The 22926-nt window shown below is 35.6% G+C and overlaps 1 protein-coding gene across 2 annotated transcripts in view; it reads left to right on the top strand.

The window, feature by feature from the left end:
- The window catches only part of NCKAP1 (NCK associated protein 1), a 62838-nt gene extending 40330 nt beyond the window's left edge, over positions 1 to 22508 (top strand). For both annotated transcript variants that reach the window (XM_050899806.1, XM_050899807.1), the window contains 11 exons: positions 2084 to 2302; positions 2647 to 2777; positions 3179 to 3276; positions 7142 to 7235; positions 7972 to 8054; positions 8536 to 8616; positions 12196 to 12289; positions 13923 to 14039; positions 17883 to 17992; positions 20708 to 20797; positions 21437 to 22508. In XM_050899806.1, the coding sequence (XP_050755763.1) occupies positions 2084 to 2302; positions 2647 to 2777; positions 3179 to 3276; positions 7142 to 7235; positions 7972 to 8054; positions 8536 to 8616; positions 12196 to 12289; positions 13923 to 14039; positions 17883 to 17992; positions 20708 to 20797; positions 21437 to 21553 (1234 nt within the window). In that variant the 3' untranslated portion in view covers positions 21554 to 22508. The remainder of the gene's footprint in view (positions 1 to 2083; positions 2303 to 2646; positions 2778 to 3178; positions 3277 to 7141; positions 7236 to 7971; positions 8055 to 8535; positions 8617 to 12195; positions 12290 to 13922; positions 14040 to 17882; positions 17993 to 20707; positions 20798 to 21436) is intronic.
- Positions 22509 to 22926: the final 418 nt, after the last annotated feature.

The raw sequence follows: 22926 nt of genomic DNA, 5'->3' as shown, positions 1-22926 counted from the left end.
CTATCTTAGTTGTATTTTATGCCAAGGATTACTAGTTATGTATTTCAAGCAGGGTATAAAGACTTAATAAGTTTTCATCATCAAGACATAGTTCTAGGTCACTAGGGCACTCCATCTTTCACGTAAGACAAGGTGGCATAAAAGTAAAGACAACTTCATCACTTTATAAGAAGTCAGCTGTAATCTTCAGATTTATGAACTTAGACCGGTGTGGGTCACTTGTGCTTATTTTTTTAGTTTGGGGGGGGGGCGTTGGCTTGTGGATTGGGGCTGAAACCACAGGCAGATGACTTTCAGAGACTGCTTTCCTTTTTCTTGCCTCACGAAAGGAATGAGACTTGTTAGCCAAACAGAATAAATGTTCAATTTATAATTATTTTTCAGATATTTAAGTGGCATTTCTTCCAGAGGCTTGCAGTTTACCTTTAAATAAAGTGTTAGTGTTTCAGTGTTAGGAGTTTTCTTGTTTACTGTTTTAACCTGCTCTAGATCATGTATGGTTGGACTAGAGCTTATTATTATGCCACTTAATTTTGTAATAATAATACCAATTTTGAATTGATTTTAAAAGAAAAGAGAATGCCTCAGAAGTAAACTTGTGAAAATAGACTTATTTACACATTTCCAAGCAACAACAAAAACGTTACTTAAATAAGCTGATGTTCTCCTCCAGAATAACTCATCCCGTTCACCTCTGATGAAGGTAGTAATCTACCAATTTCCTTTTTTTTGTGTTGCTATTCTGCCTTTGAAAAGTACATATACTCAAAAGCTTTAGCTCTGAAAGTCTGAGACCATTATAAGCCTAAAATGAATACTACAACAAGTATTTGTTTACTAAGAAGACTTTGTTTGCTTGAAGGACCTGCTGATGCAGTTTGCTTGAGGGCCTGGTTTCAGTGAGATACTGAGTAAAGTCCATGTCCATTTATGTTAAAAGGGAATATACAGTCCTTTGTGCAGTTCTGATCCAGCTTGAAAGCTAGCCTGATGTATAGGACATCTATTAGAAGCCTGGTTTTATTTATAGTGAGAATTTGAACAAATCAAAGTATGTCCTACAATTTCTTGACTTTTTGATTAAAGATAGAAATCACTGTGTCAGCTAAAGGGAGATTTGTTTTTCATTATTAAGATTCCTATTTATTTACTTAACGTATACTCAAATTTTTAAAATTGTGTATACAGATATAACTGAAGCTTACCTACCAAATGATATAAAAATATTTCCTTTTATCTACTTACAAGATAATTGCTGAGAGGCATTAGCTGTTGAAAGCAGAGCTTCTGATAACTGTTTTAAGTAACTTTTCAAGAAAGTTAAAATGTGATTTAAAAAAAAAGTATGCTCTAGGAAAGCTATCTGTATTGCAAAAGAGATGAGATCTTTCAAGATAACTTTGAGAATCTTCAATAGTGCGTGAGCTGAGGCAGAAAGAAGAGATTAAATAGTATTGTCTATGTCTTACAAAATTTATGCAGTCAAATACAGTAGGCATAGTTAATATCACATGATAATCAGACATACCTTTAAATACTTATGCAGAGCAACACAAGATAATAGTTTTGCTTTGAATATTTTAAATTCATACTTAATTATAGCTATATGATTTTTTTACAGATATTTCAAACTAAAACTATGATGGCAACTTTGGTCAAAGAATTTTTGCCTTAGTTAATATGCTTTGAACACTTTAATACATCATTGTTCTTGCATATCCCAGAAGTTTTGCATTTTGAAAGACTTTAACTTACCAAAGTAGTTGTAATATAAGTCTTCCACATTGTGGATTGCCCTTATATATGGGGGAAAAAAGCTTTATTTTAAAAAGGCTCAGTGAGTATTCTTACAGTCTCATGAAATTTTTGCTGGAACCACGAATACAGTTGTCTTTGGCATCTAGAACTATTTTAAAAAGTGCTGGTGAGTATGTGCATTGATTAGAGTTTCATACTTGCAGATTGGAGAAGTATTCAGATAAAAGCTTTGCTTATAAAATCATTTTTATAGCTGCATCTTTGTCTCTGTTTAATTTTACTAATAAATGCAATTTATTTGTTTCTATTTTTTTGTTTGTAAAAGGTCAATTGTTGGAATGACTATGTATAATCAAGCAACACAAGAGATTGCAAAGCCTTCAGAGCTGTTAACCAGTGTAAGAGCCTATATGACAGTCCTCCAGTCAATAGAAAATTATGTACAGATCGACATTACACGAGTATTTAACAATGTTCTGCTTCAGCAAACCCAGCATTTAGATAGTCATGGTGAGCCAACCATTACCAGTCTGTACACAAATTGGTAAGTAATTATATGAACACTTGTTACAAGCCTTTTATATTATTTTTATTTAATGAAAAATCTGAAATTGGAGAAGTGGAGTTGTTTGAAGTTTTCTTAAGTTTCCGACTTCACAAGTTTACTTCTCCCAACACCTGTTAAAAGCACTTCAAGATTTGCCTATTGTGCAAGTTGCTTTTTATAGGGGGGAGATGTAGAGTAAGATACAGATATCAGTTGAACTATGAAAGTAAAACTTTAGTCTATAGGCTTTGCTGTCCCTTGTCACACAAGTATACTTCATCTGTATAGAATATCTATGAACATGCATCTTTTCATCTAAAACTTTTTCCCTTTCTGATAAGGTATTTGGAAACTTTGTTACGGCAAGTCAGCAATGGTCACATAGCCTATTTTCCAGCCATGAAGGCATTTGTGAATTTGCCTACAGAAAATGAATTGACATTTAATGCCGAGGAATACTCTGACATATCAGGTAAACTTTGATGTTTCTACTGAATATTTGTGAGGGATAGTTATTGTATGCTTGAGTAATTGGAGTAACAGCAACTCTTAGAGCATTCTATTATAGACAGCATTTGTTAACCTTCAGTAGTATTTTAAGTACTTTTTATTCATGCTGCCTCTATGTCTTGAGAGAGCTCACTTTTCCTACTTTTGGTCAAAGTAGGGTTGTTGCATTTAAGCTACAGAGGTAGGTGTATGATGTGTTGGTGACTGCTGCTTCAGTTCTATTACAATACAAGTCCTCGTATCTAAAATTCTACTTTGTGGTAAAATATTTTTGCAATTAAAACACTATTGCTAGATACATGATGGGCATCAAATAACTGAAGAAGGAATGTTTGAAGTAGAACAGTTTGTTTTATTTCTCAGAAATGAGAGCCCTTTCTGAACTTCTGGGACCATATGGCATGAAGTTTCTAAGTGAAAGTCTGATGTGGCACATTTCTTCACAGGTTGCTGAGCTTAAGGTAACCTTGGGAAACTGGTCGGTGGGAAGGCGGGTAGTTTTCTGTTTAAGCTTCCTTTAGGATATTTAATAGCTATGCTTCTGCATGCCATCTTTTTGAAACGACTGCATCAAACCGATAAAGCTGTGAAATTTACTCTTATTTTGTAGTACGTTTGCACATGTAGTACATGTGCAATCCCACATTCTTCAACAGCTGAATGGGCAGGACTTTATGCAGGCTCTGTTGATTTCTATGTTAGATGCCCTAAGTTAGGAGTCAAGTCTCTTTTTATTGGCAATGGGAGGAGAAATGTTTTTCAAGATCTCCAGGTGCTTGCAAAGCGCTCACCCGAGTCTGACTCTCAAAACTTAGCATGAAAATCTGAAATGTATCTTAGTCATATATAAGGACTTACTTTTTTTACCACGTGTGTTAGCATCTATTGTTCAGTTTACATGGATGGGAGACTTTTTTCTTTGTTAGTTTTCTTTGGTTTTAGACATATCTTTCCCTCTGGCTGCACAGTATCCATTTATTATAAATGTCTGTATTGTGATAAATAAACCTGATACCTACAGCAACACAAACAAACGATAAAGTTGGTGCCATGAAAAAAATTGGAAATATGGGCATGTCAAGGAAGCTAGTTGCATGTATATTCAAAACAACGAACAATGACAGGGGAAGCTCTTGGTGCCTATGTAATTTTCTGGAAAGAGGTTTTAATGAATTTAATAATATGTACTACTTTCCCAGGATAGTCATACTATTAAAATGTTACTAATTGGCATATATTTGCTTTTCATATGAATTACTCTTTTAGTGTCATTTCCAAACCTAATTCCAAGTTGTTACTACATCTCATCATTTTCAATTTGTTTAACCACAAATTACAATAAGGAGTTTTTTGTAACTATTCATGCGTGCTATGTTTTTAAAAATGCAAATGAATACTTAAGAGATCTAAGGAACTTTCATTTTTTTCTTCAACAACAGTTTATTATTATTAGCACACCAGGCCTTTAGAAGTGCGTGTTTTTAATATATCCCATGTTACAGTTTCAAAGATCTTGTTCTCTCTGTAAACATTGTGGATTTCAGTGCTGCTGAGTTGCTAGGATGTATGATGCCCTAAAAGATTTGAGGCCTTTTATTCCATGTCACAGCTTAAGGAGAGGGGCTGTTCATGCTTTCCAAGCTGCCGCAAGAGCGTGCAGCAACCCTGACCTGAGTGACCAGCCAGACAGGGTAATTGATTCCTTATGCCCATTCCAATTTTTGAGTTTTAGGGTAAGACTTTCCAGGTGAGAACGCTATGATTTTAAGGTTAAATTCTGTAACTCCTGGCTATGCACAAAGTGACATCTGTCACGGTTCAAGTAAAACACAAAGCCATTGGGCAGGTGTTTGTTGGTTGCTGCTGTATTTGTCCACTTACTGTGGAGTTGTCATACTTCCTCAAAATCAGCACGATTGATATTGTAGCTCTGTGTGTTTTTTTTTAAAAGCAACTTTAAATTGTCTCTGAGATTTGTTGTTTTCTGATACTGCTAAGGATAAGCAGAACATAATGTAGATCCACATCCACATGACCACATGTTTGGAGGAAAAAAATAATGTTCATCTCTCTGGCTGAGATGCAGTTGGCTTAGCGAGAGAGCACCGAGAAACATCTGTGTTTGGGGGAAGGAAGCAACAAGAGGATAGAATGGGGAATTTATTAAGAGTCGCGTTCAACATGCTTGCTTTGTTTCCCACAGTGGGACCAGGTGTTAGTTTTATATCTGAAGTTTAAGACTGGGGCGAGGAGGGGAAGTTTGCCTCATTTTAAGTAACTATTTGAACTATATTCCAGCCTGTTCCTTTTAAATCTTAAACCAATATGCTGGTTATTTTTTGTAAAGCTGAAAGCTTGACTCAGTAACAATGTGCGTGGGCTATTGCCTTCAATCTTGCATTCTGGAGAGCTTTGAGGGATTTAAATTCAAATGTCACACATCTGCCAAGTTCTGATACATCGGTTGGTTTAAAATTGCCCATCTTGATTTCAGTGCAAACCAGTCTTGCTTTAGCTTTCAGCATAGAAATACATCTTGTGTGTCTATGTGCGTGCACATGTGCACGCATTCTCGGAGGTGGTTAGTTTGCTACATCTTGTATAGCTTATTTCTTTCCTTGCTTCTCACTGAAGATAAGAAGAATGAAAGTGGGAAGACCGGGTGGATTATGGATAGACTTGAGCTTATGGAAATAGCACGACCATGACACAATGTAATTGAATGTGAGAGGTCTAAGCTGTTGGACAGATCTGCTTTGCACAGGCTACTTGACCAGGAGGTGGGAGTAAACCCAGCCCACCATTTATTTCATAGCAGCATTATAGTTTACGTTGTGTTGTTTTTTTTCTCCTCCTGTGGTCACAGGAATATTTACTCTGCAATTTAATTTCCCTGCTTGCCAGTTGCTATGTTTTGTCCTGTTTTCGGTGTGGGTTGAAGCGAAGTAAAATAAAACTATTAAAGCAGTTAGCAGAACTATCGAAGGTTAAATGTTCTTGGATCCTTAGCAGTAGGTTCCTGCAGGTATGTCTCTTCTTAGATTTTATATGCTATATCTTAAATTACGTTCCAGGCTTATAGTGGCCTACATGTTTGATGAATAGTATTTTTTCCTGCTCCCTCCTCATTGCTCCTTTTGTTTGTGCTGCCTGGTAATTAAGATGGATTGGAATGCATCCACTTGAAAAATAAAACTATTAATAACCACTTTGGCAGACCACCCCCAGTCCAGAATATCTTATTTTCTTCCTCCATCTTTCAGTTCTTTTCTACCTTGATATTGTTTAGTATACAAAGCACTAAATTAAATCGTCTTTAAAGAAAGGAAACACTTCATTTAGTGTTCAGAAGCGCACAAGATATCTAAATTTTCTTAGCCGCTAGTTGTTTTCTACGTAAAGAGAGATAATCGTATTTTCCATTTCTGAAATAGTGCATTCAAACTGCAAAAATACTTTTTGTAAGAATGAAGTACCTATTTCTTGCTTGAAGAGAGTTTAAAAATACTACTTGGCACAACATAAGTTCCTCAGCTAGCAAGAAACCCTTTTTGGATCTGACGTTTCATAGATGTGATTATGCAATCTCTGTAATTTAAATTTAAATCTGATACATATTTGGAGAATGATTTCAGGAAAGTTATTACATTTACCCTAATGCTACAAGTTGCATGTATGACAGCTGTTACAAATTAGAAACAGACACATTTTCTTTTCTTTTGGTCAAACTGACATGAAAAATATTGCACTTGAGTTTAACTGTTTCAGGCTAAGATGTTGGGACTTGAATGAATGTCTTTGTTTTTATATTATAATGGAAGGAAATTTCAAGTAAACTGCACCAAGATTTAACAATCTGACTCTTGCACTCTTCGTTCCGTTTTTCAATTTTACCAGCGTTAAATTTCTAATCCTTACAGCATAACTAGTGAAAGGAGCAACCCAAAAGAATGGATTACTGTGTGGATCTGCATTTTTGTTGATATATGTATACTTTTCTTATAAAAAGCTGAATGGTGTGAGGAGCTAGTATCTGGTTTTACTGAGTTTCATTCCCTTGTTTTAAGAAGTTGTACACGTGGCTGAATATAAAAATAATTTTCCAAGGGGTATCTAATCCTCTGCTTTTTGATGCAGAGCTTGCGTTTGTGTAGAGTAGTGCCTGATGATAATACTGATACTGTAGTCCCAGTAAGAACACAGTGCGTACATCTGTATTCCATGAGTTTAGTTGCCTCTCTGCCAGACTGAAATATCTTAAACCATGCATTTATCCTGTTAACGTATTGAAATCTGTAGCTGACCTGTATCCTTGCTTCTTTTTAGAAACTTGTGGTGGAGAACGTTGAAGTTCTAACACAAATGAGGACCAGCTTTGACAAGCCAGACCAGATGGCAGCACTCTTTAAAAGATTATCATGTGGGTAACTAGCAAGGTCCTGCTGAAGATATAGAGTTGGTTTTTATCTTTGTCTTTGTAAAGAAAATGAGAAAAATTAATTTCTGTGTATTAAGTGTACAGAAGCAGCAAAATGTATGTGAGCTCGTATAAACTGATGAATCTTTTCAAAATTTTCCAGTCTTCTCATGTACAGACAAAATGAGATTTCAGTGTTAGTGCACGGGCACTATGGTAGTGATGAGCTTTGAGCATCTTTTCAGGGATGATAATGCATAGTTATAACAGCAGTAATCTGCAAACCGGCTGCGTATCTGTAGAATACAACACACAGGCTTTTTTGACACACGTTTCTGATTTGATTCCATCACAGTGTAAATTATTGCATTCTTTGGAAGGATTTTTACAGGTAATTAACATAAGTAAGTATTTTTAACAAAAATAATTATTAGAAAGAGACATTTTTGGCCTCAAGAAAACACAGAACTAGTGTTAGCATCCAATATTGTCAGCTGTGTGTAACGGGGTTCATTCCATGAAGTGGTTAACAGGATAGTCGTCTTCTGAAAATCCCATTGTCAACTCAGCTATAAAAACCTGCTTGAGCACTGTTTATTTTGGCTTTTTTAAGGAATGCCATTGTTTCAGTACCTTGCTTTTTCAGTATTTTGTTAAATGTTTTCTTTCTCTTTTTTGAAGAATTGAGCTTGTAAACATCAATGAGTTCTTGTTCACTATTGTTCTCCTTTCTCTTCAGCTGTTGACAGTGTTTTGAAGAGAATGACGATTATTGGTGTTATCTTGTCTTTTCGGTCATTGGCACAGGAAGCACTTAGAGATGTAAGAAATAACTGAATATGTTCCGAATCGTTTTCATTGTATTTAATTTAATGGAATGATAGGGTATTTGAAGCTTTGCTATTTAGGAATGCAACCTCTTAAAAGGTTGGCATGTGGGTAAAATGGCGATACTCAGTCATAACTGAACTTGGAATTGCAAATTGGGGGTGGGGGAATCTACTTTTTGAGTACTGTTCAGCAAAATGTTACATTAAAACATACAGGTTTTAGTTTGAGCATGCCTCTCAATGTTTTCTGTGTTTAGTACATTTTAAAAGCTTTCATTTCACTTTGTTTGCAAACAGCTTGATTTTGCATTTGTTAGGCTTTAATGTCTTTAGATCTATAAACAAATTCATATGCATAAAATAAAAACTCACTTTTTAAAAATTAATAAGTCCAGTAAAATAATGGTAGTGTCTAATTGATCATTAACATGGGAACTATTTTTTCTCATTTTGTATGTGTTTGTGTCTCTTAGGTCTTATCCTACCACATTCCTTTCCTTGTAAGTTCCATCGAGGACTTTAAAGATCACATTCCAAGAGAGACTGACATGAAGGTAATGTTTGGCCCAAAGGGTGATGGAGTCATTTTTGGAGCTAACTGAAAATGTGTAAGGGGCAAGACTTTCATGCTTAGTGTGAAAAATCAGAAATGAAGAACACCCTTTTTTTCCAAAGAGTTTAGTAGTAGGGCATCTGCAGACTCCTAATGTTCTGGGGAAAAAAACAGCCAACTGATAGGATAAGCACAAGTGTCTATCTGCCTGTGATCACTTTTGAGAACTTTCATGGAAAGAATTAAGAACAAAATTTATCAAGTGTTACAACATGACTAAGCAATAAAGGGAAGAATACTGAACTGCTTCGTAGTGTGAGCAGTATAACTGGTAAAACTAAATGTTTCAAGGACTCTGTGTACATGGGTGGAGCTCTATGCATGTAATAGCTACAAGTCTGATTTTGACCTGAAATTGAAAATTCTCGTGAACCCACTGTCTGAAATGCTTGGAAAAAAGTTAGCAGCTCAGATAAGGTGCCTTGCTTCTGAATGGTAGTATGTTTCCATCCAAAACCCCTTGTTGGTACATAACGTGGCTTCTGGACATGTATGCACAGTAGCTGCAGCCTAGCTGGTTTTTTAATCTCTTTTTGCAGGTTGGAGCCTATGAAGGTTTGCAAGTTTCTTAATGGTATTGTGGCAATTTGATTTGCAGAAAATGTGTAGTGGGATACACATTGCCCACCTCTTGATTTACTTTTACAGAAACAATTTTTAGAAATCTGCTCTTGAGCAAAGTATCATTTTTGAGGGCCGGAATATGTTGTTATTCCTGAACTTGAAGTTTACATTTTGCCATTTACTCTGGAGGAAAGAAATTTAAGTTCTGTTATATATGAAGATTCGCTAAATAAAAAACATCCTTCTTTTTAAAAGTACATTACAGGAACAGTTCAGAGTCCGTTATGGTGGGCCTCATGATTTCAGAAGATTTGGTTTAGCAGTCTGTCTGACAATGAGTCAGAGGTTGCATGAAGAATATGATAAATTACTGAAACTTCACACGTATGCTATTTCACTCCAAAATATAACCACATGCTCTTTGAAACTTGTAATGCTGATAAACCAGCCATGAATGTTTGATGTCCCAGAAAACATGTAAATTCATACCACAATAGAGGAATTTTGTGGAAATGCTGTGGAAAATTAACTTTAAGGATACTGGCTCATGATAAAAATTCAAAATGATGCAAGTTGCCTTTGCACTTCTCAAGAAAAGCCTTTCTAAAATTCTCACCTATAGTTACAGAGAAAATCATTGATGACCAAAGCATCATGTTCCATTATAGAACTTGAGGAATCAGCATGCAGAAGAGATGAGAAGGGAAGTTCGCTGCTTACTGTGCTTGATCTTTTCAGAAAGCATCTTACACCCTCTAGTATCAAAGGGGTGCTGAAAAATAGGGTGGGATAAAGGCCGCAACAGTAATCATTGAAGACAGTATTTTACCATGATATTTTTAAGCTGATGATAACAGCTCAGTTTAAACATCTCAGTGGATCTCTAAAGACGTCACTGAACTCATTTGTGTCAGCAGATACGAGAAAGCATAGTGCTTGCTGCTTGTCTACTGGAAGTCACTGGAGTAATTTGCAGTCACTGGAATAATTGGATGGCAGAAAAAGCTATCTACTGCTAAATAAAACTATGCTGAGGACTGTTCTCTGGCTCATGCTACATAGCACCACCTAGTTGCCTCTGCTTCACATAATATTTGGCCTTCTCTGGGTCTGCTGTAGTTCTGCTGTGATTCTTAAATATACCTATTTTGTGTGTGTGTTTTTCTAGTTCAGAGTGCCTGAAATAAATTCTAAGTGGTGTGGTACAGTCCACCATACTGGTGTTCACACGATACCAACCGTAGATGTCACATCTTGTGGTGTGGCACAATGCCACGTAGGCTTCGTTGAGAGTACATAGCTTGCCTGGATAACGTTGGAGGACTGTGCATGGAGAAGGAGCCAAACCTGTGTAGTCTTGTCCATAGTGCCTACTGGGAATACTGGGAACTCTGATATGTGCTACCCCACAACTCTGCCAGAGCTTTGTCTTGAAAACAGCTTGTTGGAAGGGCCAGAACTGTGCTATGAGCCTGCTGACAATTAAGCCCTGTGGACAATCAGCACCTCATTGTCTGAGCTTTCTCTTGGCCTTGTCACGTACAGCAGTGCAATTCTAGGCAACAAAGGCTTCTTTTGGGACAATAAGGCAGACTTTTTTGTCTTAAATGAAGGCATGTCAACAGACAGATCTTTACAAGGCTTTGTACAATGGATTGGGACAATTGTCCAATTGGGCATATTTTAGGACATAACATAGTAATTTCCTATGTACTGAATTTACCAAGCAAAGCATTAATAACTTTAAAGCTGTTGATGAAATAAATACTTGTTATGAAATGTTGTGTTTATTTTAGTATCCCTGAAACTTATGATTTGGAGTGACTGGCAGAATGGGGATTTGTTCTCCTCTTATTTGGTTATTTGTAATATTAAATTGCAGGGATGCCTATACAGGGTTTTGGAAATGGCCTTGCATTTGTTCCACAGTTGCTCCTTAACCAGTTTGTTGTGAACCAGCTCCTGTCCAGATGCTCTGTAATTCTTTTAATGCAGGACTGTACTCAAGCTAATATCATGTGTCCTGCTGACAGCATAGCACTGTGCAAACAACATTGTATGCTTTTCATATCAGAACTTGCCCTCGGATAGCCAGGCTGGAGCACATGAATAAGGATAGTCTGCACAATATCCCCTATGTCCCGCTGACCAACTATATGTGAGAATTTATGGACAAAGTGTAAAACTTCTCAAATATTAATGGCAGTAAGACACATCGTTAGCATTTCCTGTAGTCCTCTGTATTTGGTATAAACCTGCTTTTGCAGAGATTCATGTGATCTACAGTTTCAGATACTTTGTCCAAAATGTAAATTGGGGAAAGACAGAAGAACTGTGTTGAACGTTTGTTAATGGCAATAAAAGATACAGCCTGGGACAGGCTGGAAAATGGAATACATTTCAAGATGCTCTTAGTTCTTCCAAGTGTTAGGGCCACTTAGAGTCTAATTCTTGGCACTTGGAATCACTGGACACTGAATCTGTATCAGATTTGAATGTTGTAAGATTTCTGCCTTACTCTAATATTTCACCAGATTGTGACTTCTGGCTTTCGTCTAAAAATGCTATATTTGCAGATGTTAGCTGATACTTTAGATCTGTTAGAGAAAATCTGTTAGTTTCTTTTGAACAGTGAAGAAGGATGTAGAAACAGCTAATTGGAAGTCAGCATGTTTGCTTTGGAGGTAATGTAGAAAAGTATACAAGCTTTGTTTGGCTTGACAAAAAGAAATTATAATCTAGCACACAAAGTACTGACCCAGCTGTTCAATGTAGGTTAGAAACAAACAAAAATCTAGAGTCTCTTTATCTTGTTAGCCAAGTCTCTGAAATTTCTTGGCACCTCAAACTCTAATATGAACATTTTAAACATGACAGCAAAACTGTGCTCTATCATGTTTACACAAAAAGCATTCAATGTTGTTTTATTTGTAATTATCTTTCTTCTGGTCCTCAGGTGGCAATGAATGTGTATGAACTGTCATCAGCTGCTGGATTGCCTTGTGAGATTGATCCTGCCTTGGTTGTAGCACTGTCTTCCCAAAAATCAGGTAAGAAGTTACAACTTAAAAAATGTGTTAAAAAAAAAAGGGAGGGGGGAGGGGTGCGCGAAAAAATAAATGCACCCAGGCATGGAAGTGTTTAAAGTGCTAGGAGGAGACTTTTATATCTTGGGTCCTTTGTATTCCTTCAATGAACTCCATAAATGGCATAAGAACATGAATTATTTGTGCCTGCTGCCTACTGATGTGTTAGCTTGAGAATCTTTTCAACCACATATGAATTAACTTGTTGACATAGAAAAGAATAACGAGTAGATGTTGAAAGAGTTTAATAGCTAATGGTGAAAACTGCTGTAATTTAAGGACAATGAAAATAGGACTCTATTGTGAACAACTACGGACGTGATCAGTTCTGTTGTACAGATCTGTAACAAATCTGTGTCATGTAAGTAGGCATTAGGAGCTGAAATGCCAGCTGAATGCACTTCATGAATTTCACAACATTGTGTTACCAGTGTGTTATACAAGTGTTAACATGAAGCTTACAAGGGGAAACATGGTAAAATAAACATCTTAATGTTCTAACATGTGTAGTGCTTCCTCTTACTTGCTTTAAAGCACCACTGTCTAAGCTTTTCAGTTTTGTTTACTCTGGCAGGTTCCAAGGCATGAATTAAGACGCTTAAGTGGTTTTTGACAGTCTTCAGCTTTTTTCCCTGTCTTCCTTACTGGGCACTTTATTGCTCTTTTCCCCTGTGTGTAATGGATAGTTAATGTTATAATCAGATCGTGAATGTTTTAAATGCTACCTAAGTTGTTTTTTCTTGCTTTAATAGTAGTTATTTTGGGAGGGGAGAATACAGCTAATTCCAAGGGACATTTTAATATTCAAACTTAAGTGTCAAGCAAATTTCTTTGTGTACCTTAAAAAAAAAAAAAGTATTTATTTTATATACATTATATGTATAATATATGTAGGTATATCTTTGGAAGATAGCTAGTATCTGAAATGGTATTTTAAATAGATTATTTTCATTGTGATGCAGCTGTGAAATGTTTAACCTGGGTGAACATGGGGAATTTATGTATATTTTCATGATTGGTTAGGGTCTTGTATTTTGATTCTTACCTTTGCAGTTTGAAGTATTTTGCTTTTAGTAATTCAGTTTGTACAGATATAAGTACTGTATTTCACCGACTGTTGACTTTTTTTAAAACTAATCTTATGCTAATGTGTGGTGATGCTGCTATTTTTGAAAACACAAGGTTTTAGTGTGAATTGAGGTGAGTGCACATCACCTTCTGCTCATTTACCAAAAGGAGAGTGCAAGAGAAGCTCTCCTCACCTCAGAGCAATAACTGGATTTGCACCAGCATGTAAAAATACTATTCTGCTCAGCATATTAAAGTCTTAGTAACTAAATGGTTAGAAGTGATAGGGTGGCAGCAGCTTGACTTCATTCTTGTAGACAATAAACTGGACATTTTGAAGCTCCACCCTGTGTCTTTTGGCAAGACTGACATAATATTCCTCCTTTCACAGCACAGACATTGAGTTTGTTGTTGATGGGTTTAAGTTTCAGTTTGGTCAAACATTTTATATTCTAAACTACCTGCAGTTGAAAGGAAATACTTTAAGATGACTTCTTTAATTAAAGAAGAACTTTGTTTTTGTTTTTAGAAAACATTAGTCCAGAAGAAGAATATAAAATTGCTTGCCTTCTCATGGTCTTCGTGGCAGTCTCCTTGCCAACGCTGGCTAGTAACGTGATGTCTCAGTATAGCCCCGCCATTGAAGGTAATGTAGAGTCAGCTAAATAGTTGCTGTGAATGCTTTCTTCACAATAGTCCTGGTAGTTTCTTGAATACTTTTGCTTTAAATATTTACTTACATTTTGTAGTGAACAAAATTTAAAAATCAATTAGCCCTAATCCAGGAAAGTTCTGCTGAAAGTTACTTTAAAAGGCATTTACTTAACTCTTGTTTGAGATAACTTTCTATGAAAAATGAGTCTTCTACTTGAGATTTTAAGAACAGTTCAGATACTGTAGGGGGCAATCTCGTCCTAATATGTGGAATCGCTAGAGCATACGTTCTACATTAACTAGTGTAAGACTTATTATATAATAGTATAGATGTTTTAGTAATCTTTACATTGGCTTTGGGCCACTCAAACAAGGTGTCTTTTTCTATATTTAATATGCTGTTCGTATTACGAAGCATAAAATTTTGAAAACAGAATCTGGAAGGCGTAAGCTGTGAACAGAATTATATCCTACGCAGTAATTCAACTTCCTTATTTAAAAGAAAAAAAAAATCTTTGCCTCAAGGAAATTCTTTGCATGTAATCCACAAAAAAAAGTTCTCTTTCAGACCAAATTAAGTTGGGGGAGGAAAAAAAAAAAGACTGACAAAACCGTTCCAACACACACAAAAGTCACCTTTCAGCTGTTCAAGCTATTTCCTTTGTGATGTGTGGTATGGCTCACATGAAAGACCATGTTTATTTTGCATCCATTTACTGGGTACAGCGTGTTTTTTCTATTTTTTTCTTTTAAGGTTGCATTATTTTTAATCCGGTCAAAATTTAACTCACAAAGAATGTCTAAACTGATTTCTGAAAATTTAAAGTACTAGGAAAAGACCAAAAATTCTGAAAGCCTTCTGTATCACTTTGTGTAGTATGCAGATCACATTTTTTGAGAGACCCAAGATTGTTGTTTTAAATTGGGTTAATTAATGTTTTCTTCAATTTTGAGAGATTAGGGATTTGTTAACTCTAGTTTCATTTTAAACAGATAGTGTAGCCTTTTGCCAGTTGTGAAACAGTTGGATAAATCTCTGATGCAATGAGTAGAACTTTAACATTGATTTGAAAAGTTAGGAATTTTAAAGTTAACATCTTTTTCTGATGAATAAGGAGAACAATCTGTAACCCGCAGAGTTGTTTCATGTTATCTACACTCTCATAGTATTTCTACAGCTTTTTGCAAGCTTTTTCAAAGTCATGATGGTTGAATGAAAATCTCAGAATATAGGCAAGAGCAGGGAATATCAAATGTGATTGGTGAGGGACACAGGTAGAAACTTCCTTGTTAAAGGATAATCAGGTTGATTCTCTTAACTCAGTCCAAATGAACTTGTTTATGTGTGTTTAAGGCCACATCTCTTAAATATTACTTGTTCATAGTTTCATAAAAGAAACCCCCTGGAAGCACTTTCTGCTACCAGTTTCTCCTTTGAAAGCATCTTACCTACTGTAGAGTCTCAAAACTTCTACTACTTGCCAAGGGGACAATACTAAAAGTTTTTAATGGTGATTATATTTTCACATTCACCCCTCTGCAAATTTATTTCTAAGAACGTGAGTCAGGCTAGCTAGAGGTTCTCCAGCAGGTTACAGCTCATGCAGGTTTGCCTTCCTCAAATTCGCTTCTCTTCCAAGGACCCTCTTAGTCCTCAGGGTCTTAGCAGGCTGAAACAACAGATAATTATATCTTCTGCCTGTTTTATATCATGTAGCTTAAATATTCCAGTTTCTGTGATTTCATTTACATTCAGGAACTCTTAACATGAATTCAGACAAAGCCTGTTTCAAAGTAGGTTCTTAAAGTAAGTACAGTTAATAAGATCTCATAAAACTGTGACTGGAGAGGAGTTACATCTAGAACTCAAATAAGCCCGTATTAGGAGTGCTACTGATTTTATGAGATGTGGCCTCTGTATTATGTAATTCTTTACTGAGTGGGCTCTTTTATTGAGAGGAAAAGAGTCTGGCAAAAGGGATATATAAAATATGTTCACTCTACAAAAATAACTGAACAAACAGAATAGACCTTGTCAGTCCTGCCTTCCTTGCATAATATTACTTTTTCCTGTGTTATGCCCTTATTGTAGAACATCTGGCTTTAGACACTTATAGATCCTATTTCCAGAATGAGAACTTAACGAATGCTGCTTTTTATGAAGTAAATTCCCTGGACAAATCCTGAATTTATCCATCAGCAAGTCACAGACTTGAAGGAGTTTCAGCTTTCTAATCTGGCAAGACATACCTCCCAAATACAGACAGTTCTTGGACAACTTTAGCAATGTCTGCGTTCTCTCTGCCTACTTCAAGATGAAGCCTGTTTCTTCCACTAGCTCTAGATAAAGGCTCAGACTCTAACAGATCTTTACTTTTGTTCCCAGTAAGAAATCTCAACTGCTAGTCAACTATCAGGCTAGAGGACTAATTTGTCATCTAGAGGTAGAATAGAACACTAGTCTGCAGGGGACATAGCCTTTTCTAAATACTTGAAACCTGTCGCAGGTTGGAAGACAACAATTCGTCAGCTGAATTCCCTTGCTGATGCTTTTTTTACAGTCTCTGAGACATAAAAATGAAGTCACTTCAAAAGCAAATATAAACTTAAATCAGCAGAATTAAGCAGAACAGATGTTCTTGACTGACGTTCAGGGAAAGTGGTGATCTCTTCTTTTTTTGGACTAGCATATTCATGCAGCAATATTTAAAAAATAGGAGATGGAGTAGGAGTATCAACTCTGGGGGGCCTGTTGGTGGAGATCCACAGGGATCGTTGCTGGGACCTACTAGTCAGCATATTCATAGGCCACCCAGAAGGATGGTGAAGAGTGAGGTGAGAAAATTTTCATATTGTATGAAGTTATTGAGGATATTAGAGGAGTAAAGAGCTGCACATAGATATTATGACACTGAGTAAGTTGTGCAATAAAATGACAGATAAAATTCATTTTAAGTAAGAATAGTGATATGCATGGGGGGAAAATTATTTTTTCTCATGTGGAGTGATGGGGTCTAGCTGACCTCGCTATTCAGGCATGATCTTGGAGTTATGATAAATGACTGAATGAAAAAATGAGCGCAGTGCTCAGCAATGGTCAAAAAGAATTGGTAAGAATCAGTAGTGTTTGCATGCTTGTGTGCTTCTTAACTCCTTCAAAGACCTCCTCCTTTTCTTATGCTAGCACTTTCCTAAGATATTTGCCCAGGTGTCTATTAATTTTGTTTTAAAGTGGTAGGTTTGACTTAACTAGAAGAGATATCAGGCTTACTGAGGAGTAGTTCTTCTGCTCTCTTTGAAAACTGGTGTCATTTAATCACCTTCCAGGCCTCTGAAGCCTAGGTGAATTTTAGGCAAGGTGTTATGTACAGCAATTAGCAATTCAACAGTTTTGTTCCTGAGTTCCTGTAGATCTCTGGGGTGAATGCTGTCTGGGCGTAACGACTTGTTCATTTACACAGAGGGGAGAAAAACAGCCAATGAGCTTGAAAAGATCCTGCTTGCATGTGTCTTTTTAGCCTAGTCAAGTGGTAATACTCTGAAGTTTTGTAGAAGCCAAATAAACTTCCAATATCTTATTTTTCCTTATTTCTAAAAGCCGCAGGGATCTTTGTCAGGTTATTGAGACCATTACAGCATTCAGAAGGGAGATCTATACTTCTGGTGGCTTTCCTGATACCAAGTTCAAAGTACCAGTACTTTGCTCCCATTGTGTAAGATGCTAAGAGTTGATCTTTCATTGTGACAAGTCTGTCTACTCTTTGGTGATATTTTCCAAAGAATACTGTCATTTTCAAACATGATGCTGAGGTAATTTGTATATGTTTTTGTTTAGGGCATTGCAACAACATTCATTGCTTGGCAAAAGCTATCAACCAGATTGCTGCAGCTTTATTTACCATCCACAAGGGAAGCATTGAAGACCGTCTTAAAGAATTTTTGGCTGTATGTATAACTTCATTTCTAGAGCTAGCTCCTCTAAAAAGAGGGGAACTCTCACTCCCTAATGCCCCTTAATCCATTTTTATACATAGTCTAGCTTGCACAGTGCTGTCATTAAATTATCAATGTGTTTGTCATTGCAAGTGTTACCTTTACAGTGGCAATCAGCCATGAGTAATCTTAATCAGAAGGGCATACTGTGAAGATTTAGATTAGTATGGATGAGTATTGATTAACCAACATTTATTCCAATAGCAATATTGCTTCATAATGCTTGTAATGTTACTTATTTTCCTGTAGCTATAGATTGCAGAGAAGCTAAAGTTATATTGTATAATACAGCATTGATTTTGATTAGGAGAAAATCAGGTGTAGGTAAGTTACTTTTTGAAATCTAGCAATAGGTTAAAATTGGTACCTTAACAAGAAAAATATCTATTGACTTCAGGAAGTATGTTCAAATTCAGGTGGAAAATGTAATATTAATTTGGGATGCAATGCGATTGATTTCATATAAATCTGGTTTTGGTGCACAAGAGAGAAAAGCATGTTGTTAATACAAGTCTATATGTAGGTTAAATTTAGAAGTAGTCCTTTAGCAATAGTCAGCTGTGTGTAATGTTGGAAAGTAACAGCAGCAAATCAATACAAGTGTCATCATTTTTTTTTTTTTAGTATAATCTTTAGTATTTTAGCACATACCATCTCGTACATTGTGTGGCCCATGACTGGAAAAAGAAATGTGCAATGCATACAAAATCAAGATTCTATCTAGCAGACTTTTTCCCATGATGTGTTGGACTCTCTAGTTTATTTTACTTTTTCAAAGGAGGTAACTCCGGAGTGGCTTTTGAGTTGTATCTTTTGTTGCCTGCCTTCTTAAACAGTAACTGTCTGATAGCGGTATGTTACAGGGATCTTTGGGGAGAGGAATTTTTGTGCTTCAGAGTAAGCTGAAGATCAAAGCTTCTGAAATCCTTAGTGATGCTTAGAAAAAAAATCAAAAGCCCTTAGGTGGTGATGCATTTTAAATACATTTTGGTGTGCTGCCCAAGTAGAAATAGAATTTTTAAAGTGGCTCTTAATTAGCCGATACTTGAAGGGAAACTAAAGGCTAAAACAGCAGCTTCACTTTTTAATTTTTAAAAATTACTACTGATTTTGAGTAAATCTTGATGTTTGACGTTTGGCCTTGAAATATGAAAAAATATCTCTTCCCCTCTTATTTTAGGTGCCTTACACACTTACGGGGTGGGATAATGGTAACTTTCTGTAACTAGAAGTCCAAAGAAACAATTTTGGGGGGTTTTGGTTTTTGGTTTTGGTTTGGGGTTTTTTTTTTTCCCCTTTCTTTTCTTAAAAGGATCTTTCATTTCTTGGAAGTTCATTGCATTTTGTAAAAGAAGAAAAACCTTTGGCCATTGACCTTGTCTAATGCAACTGCTGGCTGTAAAAGATGAAAGAGAAATGGTTGTGTCAAGTTGCATACATTTGACAAGTGAAGGAAACCAGTATAGTTTCATGTGATAAAAACACTTTTGGTATGAGGTTTGCATTTTTTCAGTGTTTACGAACTGGTTTCAGACCACTGCTTTTACTGCACAGACCATGACTTGATGGTTCAGATATTTTGATAATCTTTCTTTTCTAATACCTTTTATATATCACTTACTGTTAGTCTGAAAGAAAAACATGTCTCTTAAGAAGAAAATGTACTGCTAGGGAAGATCTGCTTTCCTGTCAAAGTTAATTAAATATGGAAAAAACTTACTAGGTTATTTAATACTGATGAGTATGTGCCAAGATTATTTTGAAGTATGCACATTCACTTTATATTACAAATTGATTTATGAGAGAATTCGCTCAAGAGGAATCTTGATTTTAAAGTTAACATTTTAAGTTAAAATCTATTTCTGGTAAACTTGTGGTTTAGGCACAGTGTCATTGCTTGGTGTGAGGGCATAAATGACGATTGTACATCTGAAAGTTGAAGAGTTTTTTTTCAAATTTCTATAAGGCACGAAAACATGGGTTATCAATGCATCCGCAAATTAAATATTTTACTGTATTCTGTCATCCTGAGCTTGTAAATACCTAAGTACATGTTACAAGTTTCTAGGATATCTTTTAAAACTAGTATTGTAGGGTTGCTCATGGTGTGATAAAATATCATTCACTTACATTTAGGATGACATTTCTTCAATTAAAAATATAGTTTAGGAAGTAAAACGTAATTTGTCCTTCTATTGCAAAATGGGTATAACTTCAAACAATAAAAACTCCAATCACTTTAAATCGTACCAAAATGCAATAAGTTTATATGCATTTTGGGAAGAACAGAGAAAGTGAGATCTTGATCCCATGGAAGTTCTGTCATTAATTTCAGTAGACTTTATAATGGTCAACCAATGATTACAACCAAAAGTTCTTTGCAATAAATTAATTAACTTTTAATATTAAAATAGCACATATTGCTTATTAAACACTGCTAGAAATAAACAAAAATGGTTCACTGAGACTAAAGCCCAGTGATGGTTCGTGTGTTCAGGATTACTTACTTTCCTTTGTAGTTATTAGTACACCACAGTGTCTATTGGCTAGGATATTGATTTCTTCAGAAAGGTTTTGTGTGTATGTATATAGCAAAATAGCAGAAGTCTATAAATTAAACAAATGCATTGTCTTATTTATTGTTTTGAAATACTCATTTTTATGTAGCTTGCATCGTCTAGTCTACTGAAGATTGGCCAGGAGACGGATAAAACTACTACAAGGAACAGAGAATCTGTTTACCTACTACTAGACATGGTAAGCTTTTGTCTGTTTTATGTGTTACTAACTTAAGGAAGAGGCTTCACGTTGCATCATTCAATAAGGGGGTTTTGGGTGTCACCTTATGTGTTGTAGCTCATCAACTAGTGGATATAATTTTTTTTTATGTCATTCTTCCTGGCATTCTAATGTCAGACATTAATTTTTTTCATTCCCCCAACACACACGCACATTTTTACCATTACCCTTTGTTGCCTAGAACATTGTATCACATTGTTCAGATCATTTTCATTGATCAGTTAGTACATAGAATATTAAAATGAAATTTCACATTAAAGAAGCACCGTTCAGAGTGGGGATGGGGGAGAATCCTCTCTGCTCAGAGGTTTTCCTTTCAGTATTCTGTATCTTTTGGAAGTGGCAGGAGTGCTATATGACTATATATATAGGAAAGCTAAATGACTAGCTTTGAGAAGTGGTGAGTTTATAGCAATGTGTTTCTCCCCGAAGTTTGTATTATTTGTATTATATTATAAAACTTTATATTATTTCTTTTTGCTGTGAAATATGTGAGTGGTGGTGTGGTGCAGACCAGAATTATCTCCATGAAATAGATTAGCAGCAGCAGGCAGTAGAAGGTGTTCTGCAAAAGCTTGTGTTTCTGGTATTTTTCAGATTGTGCAGGAGTCTCCATTCCTGACAATGGATCTTTTGGAGTCTTGCTTCCCTTACGTCTTGCTGAGAAATGCATACCATGCTGTCTACAAACAAAGTGTCACATCCTCTGCCTAAGTATCTACTTACTGGAGATAAGACATAGCACGCATCTGTGGCCTCAGTTTTATCTGTAAACTGTGGAGCTATTTTACTTTATGGCCTGATGAACAGTTTTGTGGATTATAAACTTTTTCCATAAAGTTGTATTTCTGATCAGTGGTTTCTTAATATGGTTGTCCTACAATATAAGCGTGGTTGATTTTAGGTTGCACATTCATGGAAAATCTTTTTTCTCATTTCTTTCTTATCTTTTTTTTTTTTTACTTTAGAGCATCAGTTATGTTTAAAAAAATACTACTTCTGCTATATGTTTTTGATATTGATCATGCAAAACAAAAATTGCTTGTTTATTTCCCAGAAGAAAAATGTATTTAGTGATTATTTTAGATAGTGTAGCTTTCATCTGTGTGTAAATTATTTCATATAGGGAGAGTTATAATCTTGTACCTATTGTTCTTATTGAAAACAAATATTGGATGTGCATTTCTGTGAAGCAATTACAGCATTTCTAGTTTTATTTTGAAACATTCACAAATCTACGTACTATGACACTATCTAACATTAAAAATGTTATAGGACTGCTTATCCTTCAGACAGCGATCCTCTGCCGATACTCTTAAACAACAGCAAGTGGTGTTGTTTGTATAAAGCATAGTGGAAATTTTTTTTAAACTAACTTCTGTGGTGCCCTGTTGGCATTAACACTACCATTGTACCCTGCTGTATAATAAACATTCTTACACATTTATCACATGTTGATAAAATGTTAGCCCTTAACCACTTTTTATATGTTTTAAATTTTTGAAATTCAAGTGTACCTTCCATAACATACAATAAACACTAGACTGTATTATCTGTAGGTGAATTATTTTTAATATAAATGTTATCCTAGTATTTTAAGCTTAAACTGTGCTGTTGTGCATTGATTTACATCTCACAGTTCATTAAATATCAATCCTTAGAGCTCTTATGTGAAGACTTCTTTTAATCCTTCACCTTTTGGCTTCTGCGATAGTGAATCTTGTAAAAAGTTGGAAGAAGGAATTAAAAACAATGTAAAAAGTGTCAGTTTAGTGCCATTGTCCTTTAAATCTTAATTTTACATAATAAAGCGAGAAAAACATTTATATGGTACGTAGCGATGCCAGTTGTACCCGTAGAGATAAACGTATTGTTAAAGTATAAAACTTGAAATAATCATAAAACAGGAGTGTTGCTAAAACCGTAACATCAGACATTACTGAGACAGATGTATAATAGGCCTTTTTTTATCAATCGTGCAAATTGGCGTGCAGGATAGCATTGGCTCATTTAGCCTGAAAGCTGACCAGATGGTTGTGCTCTTTAATCCACAGCATATAAAAGCTATGTGTTTCTCAACAGGCTCT

Source organism: Gymnogyps californianus, chromosome 7 (assembly GCF_018139145.2).
Source record: "Gymnogyps californianus isolate 813 chromosome 7, ASM1813914v2, whole genome shotgun sequence".
Lineage (NCBI taxonomy): Eukaryota > Metazoa > Chordata > Aves > Accipitriformes > Cathartidae > Gymnogyps > Gymnogyps californianus.
The sequence above is the reverse complement of the archived record's forward strand: the minus strand, read 5'-3'. Positions and strand labels throughout refer to the sequence as shown.